The 8,079-nt window shown below is 52.5% G+C and overlaps 1 protein-coding gene across 1 annotated transcript; it reads left to right on the top strand.

Moving 5' to 3' along the window:
* The first annotated feature begins 492 nt into the window (after positions 1-492).
* Positions 493-7,591, top strand: DMAP1 (DNA methyltransferase 1 associated protein 1). Its single transcript, XM_017881843.1, has 10 exons — positions 493-900; positions 1,410-1,501; positions 1,763-1,958; positions 5,239-5,397; positions 5,513-5,680; positions 5,974-6,159; positions 6,322-6,393; positions 6,718-6,790; positions 6,929-7,221; positions 7,471-7,591. Exons 1-10 carry the CDS (start codon positions 493-495, stop codon positions 7,528-7,530), a joined length of 1,707 nt encoding a protein of 568 aa, XP_017737332.1. The 3' UTR covers positions 7,531-7,591.
* The last annotated feature ends 488 nt before the right edge of the window (positions 7,592-8,079 follow it).

Raw genomic sequence — 8,079 nt, 5'->3', positions numbered from 1 at the left:
GAAGCTCTGCCTTTATTTCTTCACCCTCAAGCTTATCACAGTTTGAAGTTTATCTCTTCACCTCCAAGCTTAGCACAGTGCGGAGTACATAGTAGCACTTAATGAAGGGGGTCAATTCAAATCATTAACTCATTTAATAAAAAAACAGTAAATGTCCCAGGCACTGTGCTAATGTTTTACATGAATTCTTGGTATTTCATTTACACAGGTGCCAATACAATTTCCATTCTGCAAATGAAGAAAAAGGCCCAGAGAAATTAAGTTACTTCCCAAAGTCACAAAGTTCTGGTATCTCTTTTCATTGCCTGAGATGCAACGGAGCATCGTAGAGGGAAAATGCCAGAAAGCAGGCAGTGCACCAATGAGAACAGGCTCGCGGGAGAACCAAACGGTGGCAAGCTCAGCACGGCCAGTAGCTTTCACCCTCGGTTGCCAAGTCGGTTCCGTTTCCTACAACACCGACCGGAAGCGTTTCTGTCGACCGAGTTTCGAATGAGCACCGTCGGAAGTTTCTCTCGCGGCTTTGCGGGGACGGGGAGTGGTAGTGGGGCTGCAGCCGCTGGACACGGGTGCGGAGGTTCTAGGGCCCAGGTGGCTGAAGGGGCCGTTAGGAACATCCAAGCGGTGGGACACAGGCAGAACCCCGACCTGACCTGGGCCACCCTCGTCCTCTTGGCCTGCCTCTTCACCTCGCCTCCGCTTGGCTCTGGATTGGCCCCGCCCCCTGACCTGGGCCTGGTCCTCCCTCAGGCAGTGACCCTTGACCTCCGGTGGCTCCCCCATCTCTCAGGCGCGATGGCTACGGGCGCGGATGTACGGGACATTCTAGAACTCGGGGGTCCAGAAGGGGATGCAGCCTCTGGGACCATCAGCAAGAAGGACATTATCAACCCGGACAAGGTAGCAGGGGCACCTGAAAGCATTGGCTAGGGGAGAGTAGGGGAGTGAAGATGGGGAGGAGTGACAACAGAAGAGAGATGGGGCAAGGGATGGGTGCTACACTTACAGTGAGTTGGGCGATAAAAGGGGTGACATAACAGGACACAGAATGTGTGTCATCCTTGATGGGAGGGAGGAGGTGGGACGTCGTGGGAGACGGTGGGAACAAAAGGGTATGACACCTCTGAGAGAGGAGAGGACCAGGCAAGTGTGATTTTTGCTGCAAGATATTGCTGGGGAGAAATCAAGACATTGTAACAGTCTGAGAGTTGGTGGAATGGGGAGGGGACTGCTCTGATTTTGGGGTAGGGTGGTGTCCCTGGGAGTGGGGTTTCTGTGCCTTTACAGTGTGTCAGTTTGCCTGTCATTGACCCTGTAGGTGCTGGTTTTTTCAGGGATTGAGCTGGACTAAAGAATTTTCAGGAAAGGGAGTCTAGGCTGTGGTTCCTTTCTGTGGTTTCCTTCCTCAGAAAAAATCCAAGAAGTCCTCTGAGACATTGACTTTCAAGAGGCCGGAGGGCATGCACCGGGAAGTCTATGCCTTGCTCTACTCTGACAAGAAGCAAGTATTGGAATCCCAAGTCCCCCAGGTTTTGGCCCCTGATTCACCTGCCATGTCCCTAACTCCTAGTTTTCTCTTCCAATTCTCTCCTCCCCAGCCAGGGCTCCTGCTTGCTTAGCAGGATGCAGGAGGACCAGAAATCTCTTGCTCCAGGTCATGACTTTCTTGCTATAGGGCAGGGTAGATCAGCTCCCTGGGACACAAATCTCTTTAACACACCTTCTGATTCTAACCTCCCATCTCCCTAAACCTCACTGCCAGGGATGCACCCCCATTGCTACCCAGTGACACTGGTCAGGGATACCGTACAGTGAAGGCCAAGTTGGGCTCCAAGAAGGTGCGGCCTTGGAAGTGGATGCCATTCACCAACCCAGCCCGCAAGGACGGAGCAATGTTCTTCCACTGGCGACGTGCAGCGGAGGAGGGCAAGGACTATCCCTTTGCCAGGTTCAATAAGGTGAGCTACCTTCATTCGGACACAGGCCAAGGTTGCCCTCCCACTTTGAGCCATTTATGCAAGCTCTCCAGTCTCCTAGGGTTGGCTCCAGGGGCATGCTCATGCCCAACTGTGATCACCCACCCAGTCCTCATGGCAAATGCATGCAGAGTAGGACTCCATGGGTCTTTTCTGCCCAGGGGATCCTGTTCTTTCCCGGACCTGCTCTGGTTTTTCATGGCTTTTCTTGGTCTTTCAAATGTTGCTGTTCCTCAGAGCTGTATCCTGGGTACTCTACTCTTCTTGCTCTATATTTTCTTAGTATGAACCCTGTGGCTTCAGTTACCCTCTCTACACGTCACCAATCCAGAGCAGTGGTTCCTTCGCATCCAGTCATTTACTATCTCTTTCTGAATGCCCCACAGGTACCTTACATCAGGTAGGTACCCTGAACAGAACTCATCATGTTCCCTCTGTCAGTCCCAAATCTGTTCCCCATCTTAGTGAATGGCACCATCTTCCACCCAGTTGCCCAAACTGGATTTGAATGGGTATGAAGTGAGATAAAGAGTGAAGTTGTAGGTGTGTGGCGGGGGTCCTACCTTAGGATGGTCAGGGAGGCCTCTCAGAATGCGCACAGCGTTTGAGCTAGATGCCAGTGACACATCTATTTATTGAGTCCTGTTGATTCTTTTTCCGTAATAAATCACATCTCTGACTATATTCTTCATCCCCTATGCCAGCCCCCTAGTCCAAGCTGAGTTATCTCTGGTCTAGATTACTGTAGCTCAGCAGAGCAGGACCTTCCCAGACTCACCCAGCCAGTGAGAGGCAGAGCTATATTGGGCGAGGTTTCCTAGTCCATTACTTAAGTCATTGTACAGTGTGGCCTCACAGCTGCTGCAGCCTGGAATAGCCTAGACTTAGAGCCTGAAAGCCTCATTTACCTCTTCTCTAATCAATCTTTGTCCCCAGGCTGGAGTGTCACTTGTTATATTCTGTGTATCAAACTTCCCACATGGTACCAAAATTATTCTTTCAGCTGCAGTATGAGCTCTGGGAGGCTAAGACCCCTGCCTGTCATATGCAGCACTGTGTCTCCAGCGTAGGTATTGCAGGCCCATGGTAAATATTTGTTGAATGAATGAAAAAATGTCTTCCTGACTTGACTATGAGCTACTTGAGAGGACTGGCTGCACAGTTCCTGAGGGTTTTTTTTTTTTTTCTTCTTCTTTGAGACAGGGTCTCTTTTTGTCGGCCAGGCTGGAGTACAGTGGTGTGATCTCAGCTCATTGCATCCTCCACCTCCAGGGCTCAAGCGATCCTCCCACCTCAGCCTCCCAAGTAGCTGGGACCACTGGCATGTACCAAAATGCCTGGCTAATTTTTGTGTTGTTTTTTAGAGACCGGGTTTCACCATGTTTCCCAGGCTGGTCTCAAACTCTTGGGCTCAAGCGATCTGCCCACCTCAGCCTCCCAAAGTGTTGGGATTACAGGCGTGAGCCACCGCAGCTGGTCCTGAGTTGTTGGTTTGTTTTTTAGTTAAATTAAAATGCATAGGAGAAATACGTAACCAAACCTGGCAAACCAGAGAGACTTCCCAGAGGAGATGATGCCTGAGAGCTCGAAAGGTTGAGAAAGTTATCTAGGTAGAAGGAATGTGGAAGTGGAAGGCATTTCAGGCAAGAGCAGAGGTCAAGGGGGAAGTCTGCTATGTTCTAGAAACTGCTAGTCATTTGGCTGCAATTTAGGGTTCATGAGGGACAGTGGCTGTGGGAGGCCAGGTCATTTATTTGCGTGTTCATTAATTGATTTGGTAGACACTGATACAGTGTGCTGAGTCCTAAAGGTGGGAGATGAACTGGACAACCCTTGCTCTTGAGGAGTTTGTGAATTATCTAGAAGATGCTTTATCCGAGATGGAGAGCCTCTGAGGATTTTAATAAGGGATAGTTGGGGGTAATGATAAGATACATATTCTGGAACACTAGGACAGTGTGTCTCAAATCATCTGTGGTGAAGGACATTTTTCTGTTTTTATTTCCAATCCATCAGAGACTGATAAAGATAATAAAATTATAAAGACAAAATACAAGTTCATGTTTCCTCATATTAGATTCAACAGCATACAATTACTGTAAAATTGTTAGGTAGTTTTTTAGTGTCTACTTTCAGTTTCCATTCTCATCATAGACCAGGGGTAAGTGTAAACAGCACTTGGTTTGCAGACTATCCTTTAAGTAGCACTGTTCAAAGAGATCACCTTAGCTGCAGATGGAGAATTGATTGGAGGAGGATTGAATGAGGGCAGAGATCAGCAGGGAGGCTATTTCTCTGATCCAGCCAAGTGACAGGTAGGCTGGACTGGGAAGTGGCAACAGAGACAGAAATTTTGGAGGTAAAAGCCACAGATTTGGTCAAGGGGAGTTGGGAGTCAAGGGGAAAGATAGGAATTAAGATGCCTCCCAGGTTTCTGGCTTGAGCAGCTGGGTTGGGTGATGGTGATACTGACTGAAATCTGGACTGGAGAAGATAATGTTTGAGGGAGGGCCAAGAGTTCAGTACTGAGATAAGTTTGAGGTACATGGGGGACCTCCAGTAGGAGATGTCCAAAAGGCGACCAGTTTTGGAGCTGGTTGTGGTCTTTAACTGAGAAGAGAGACTTTCCTGATCTAGTCTAGCATTGACTCCTTCCTTGGGTCTCTGACAGACCCAGCTGGTGGTAGTGCTGTTTGTCTCTGGGGGAGGTCTGTAGGATTGTGGGTATGGGAGAAGGGAGGAAGGGGCATTAGCAGGGCTGCCTATGTTGGGAGTAGGATTCAGGCCCAGATTCTGTAGAGATGCCTGACCTTGGCAAACTCTGGGGGAGCAGCAAGTCCCACTGTCCCCACTGGGTGGCAGTAGTGCTTCAGACAAGAGTTATATGGACTAGGGGCTGCTGGGCCTTTCTCCAGGTAATTAGCCATCTGTCCTACTCCAGAGTTGACCTTTGGACTCCACAGAAGCACTTAGATGTGGGCCCCTCACCTTAACCATGGGGGCAGGAGTGTGTGTCCCATGACTGAGGCTCTGGAGCTGGAGACAGTGAAGTTGCTCCTGGAATGAATCAGGGGGAGGCTACAGTCCCAAACCCTGCTAGGACCTCTAGTCAAGCAGACAGGTTCTTTCCTCACTCCACGCTGCAGGGACACAGGCCCAGGGGCTGGCAACAAACAGGAGGAGCTGTGGTCACTGGGGGCTGGAGCCTGCTAGACATGACATGATGTGGGCATGCCCCTACTGTGTCCCTCTGTGCCAGTAGACTGTGCAGGTGCCTGTGTACTCAGAGCAGGAGTACCAGCTTTATCTCCACGATGATGCTTGGACTAAGGCAGAAACTGACCACCTCTTTGACCTCAGCCGCCGCTTTGACCTGCGTTTTGTTGTTATCCATGACCGGTATGACCACCAGCAGTTCAAGGTGAGCCACTGTGCATTTGCATGTGTGCCCAGCTTCTGGGTCTAGCAGGCCCTTTTATGCCATCTCTTCCACATGCCCCTGAATGTTCATTCCTCTACCCTGTCTTGCTTCTTAGAAGCGTTCTGTGGAAGACCTGAAGGAGCGGTACTACCACATCTGTGCTAAGCTTGCTAACGTGCGGGCTGTGCCAGGCACAGACCTTAAGATACCAGTATTTGATGCTGGGCATGAACGACGGCGGAAGGAACAGCTTGAGCGTCTCTACAACCGGACCCCAGAGCAGGTTAGCCCAAGGCCATATACCTGTCCTCCATGCCCCAAACCCCTTGCCCATTGCCTCCATCCTCCGTACCCCTCAACTCCCACTCCCAGGTCCCCCTGCCTCCCACTGATACCCTATTAACTGCCCCAAGCCCATTCCTGCCTCTCATGGGCCATTCCCCCTGCTTTTCATAGCCCTTCACCTCCCTTGTGATCCCTTACTTCTCAGATTCCCTCACAGACACCCCATCACCTCCTTGTCTACCCTCACTCCTAGAAGTGCCCTCACACACTTTGTATCCCTCACTTTCCCAGGTGGCAGAGGAGGAGTACCTGCTACAGGAGCTGCGCAAGATCGAGGCCCGGAAGAAGGAACGGGAGAAACGCAGCCAGGACCTGCAGAAGCTGATCACAGCAGCAGACACTACTGCAGAGCAGCGGCGCACGGAACGCAAAGCCCCCAAGAAGAAGCTACCCCAGAAAAAGGAGGCTGAGAAGCCGGTGCGGAGGCTCAGCCAGCCCAGCTCAGGGTGGAAGGGTCACCTGGCACAAGGCCCCACCCCGAGTGGAGGGTTCTGAGAGCACCCAGTGCTGATGGGGTGCTGGGACTAACCCTGGGCTCTCCCTGCGACACCTTGATCTCCATAATGCCTTCTCCCCCAGGCTGTTCCTGAGACTGCAGGCATCAAGTTTCCAGACTTCAAGTCTGCAGGTGTCACGCTGCGGAGCCAACGGGTACGTGAGTCACCTCCTTTAGCATGTTTGGGCCCTGGGCTCTGCTCTGGGCTCCATGTGGCCCAAACGCTGAAGGCAGGTGGGGATGGAGTGGTAGCAGAGATTGCTGCAGACAGAGGTGGCCTTGCCAGGGTCTCAATGATGTGGCCAGGCTAAGGTCACAGCTTTCACTGTATTCAACTTCCTGGCTATTTCCTCTTCTGACCCATAGTTAACCTCCATGTGTTACCATCTCTTCCACACCTCTTTCCCACTGCCTTTTGTCCCCTTCATCCTAAGCCTCTTGTGGCTGGGAGAGGCTTAGCTTGCCAGCTTTCATTGCAGATGAAGCTGCCCAGCTCTGTGGGACAGAAGAAGATCAAGGCCCTGGAACAGATGCTGCTGGAGCTTGGTGTGGGTGAGTGTGGGGACTGGGCCCCACAGGGTGTACCCACCCGAGGCTGTGGATAAAGGCTGGGTGGGGGGGGGAGTTCACGTGGCTGACCCTCTACCACACCTGGGCTCTGCCCCTGTGCTGCCCGCCACCTGCCTGCAGAGCTGAGCCCGACACCTACGGAGGAGCTGGTGCACATGTTCAACGAGCTGCGAAGCGACCTGGTGCTGCTGTACGAGCTCAAGCAGGCCTGTGCCAACTGCGAGTATGAGCTGCAAATGCTGCGGCACCGTCACGAGGCACTGGCCCGGGCAGGTGTGCTGGGGGGCCCTGCCACACCAGCATCAGGCCCAGGCCCGGCCTCTGCTGAGCCAGCAGTGACTGAACCAGGACTTGGCCCAGACCCCAAGGACACCATCATTGATGTGGTGGGCGCACCCCTCACACCCAATTCGGTAAGAGCCTGGACAGGCTGGGAGGCATGCCTTGGCCCTGCGAGTGAGCGCATGCACATGGGTGTAGGGGCTCCTCTCCCTCTAGTGCCTGCAGCAGGGATGATCATCACTTCTGTGTGGGTCTGAGACTGAGGGCTAGGAGTGGGTTGACCAGTGGGTGTCTTTGTCCCTGAGCACGTGAAACACATGCACTAAGCCTGACTCAGGCCTTGGGGGTCACTGACCTCAATGCCTTCTGTGTGTCCTCAGAGAAAGCGACGGGAGTCGGCCTCCAGCTCATCTTCTGTGAAGAAAGCCAAGAAGCCGTGAGAGACCCCACGGGGTGTGGGCGACGCTGTTATGTAAATAGAGCTGCTAAGTTGGACCAGGCTGCTTCCTTTTCCTTTCCTTCACTTCTGATGCCCCTAGTGGGAAGGGTGGGCCAGGAGGGGATTGTCAGAGCCACTCCACAGGGTGGCAGGTAGGTTTGCCTGTGTTCAGGCCCTTTGCAGCTCTCTGACCACTAACCACTATGAGTTTCACCCAAACTCCTGAACCTCAGAGCACCTGTGGTTTACAATCAAGATGGCTTTGCACACAGCCTGTACTGATAGTTCCCGCACTGCCACAGTTGTGTGCATATTGAGTGAGGGTGTCACAGGTGCTGCAGTGATGGCCAGTCACACACGGATGGCCTTGTGCACAGAGGCAGTCTGGAGCATGCTCTACCTACCTTCACATCCTGACAGCTTTGGCGCAGCAGCAGCCTCACACACACAGACGGCTTTGCACACACACCCACTGCCTCGTTTCCCCGACTTTATTCAGTGGCACGTTCACAGCGGGGATGGGGGTAGACACAAGGTGGGGCCTGATCTG

The sequence above is a fragment of the Rhinopithecus bieti genome, unplaced genomic scaffold (assembly GCF_001698545.2).
Source record: "Rhinopithecus bieti isolate Rb0 unplaced genomic scaffold, ASM169854v2 scaffold_12155, whole genome shotgun sequence".
Classification (NCBI taxonomy): Eukaryota; Metazoa; Chordata; class Mammalia; order Primates; family Cercopithecidae; genus Rhinopithecus; species Rhinopithecus bieti.
This window is presented reverse-complemented; position numbering and strand designations above follow the sequence as displayed.

Bases quoted from the DNA above. Each gene is read 5' to 3' on its own strand.
- DMAP1 (XM_017881843.1), top strand. From the start codon at position 493: ATGAGCACCGTCGGAAGTTTCTCTCGCGGCTTTGCGGGGACGGGGAGT. The intron at 6,160-6,321 runs GTGCGGAGGCTC...CTTCTCCCCCAG, and splicing joins AAAAGGAGGCTGAGAAGCCG to GCTGTTCCTGAGACTGCAGG. The intron at 6,394-6,717 runs GTACGTGAGTCA...CTTTCATTGCAG, and splicing joins TCACGCTGCGGAGCCAACGG to ATGAAGCTGCCCAGCTCTGT.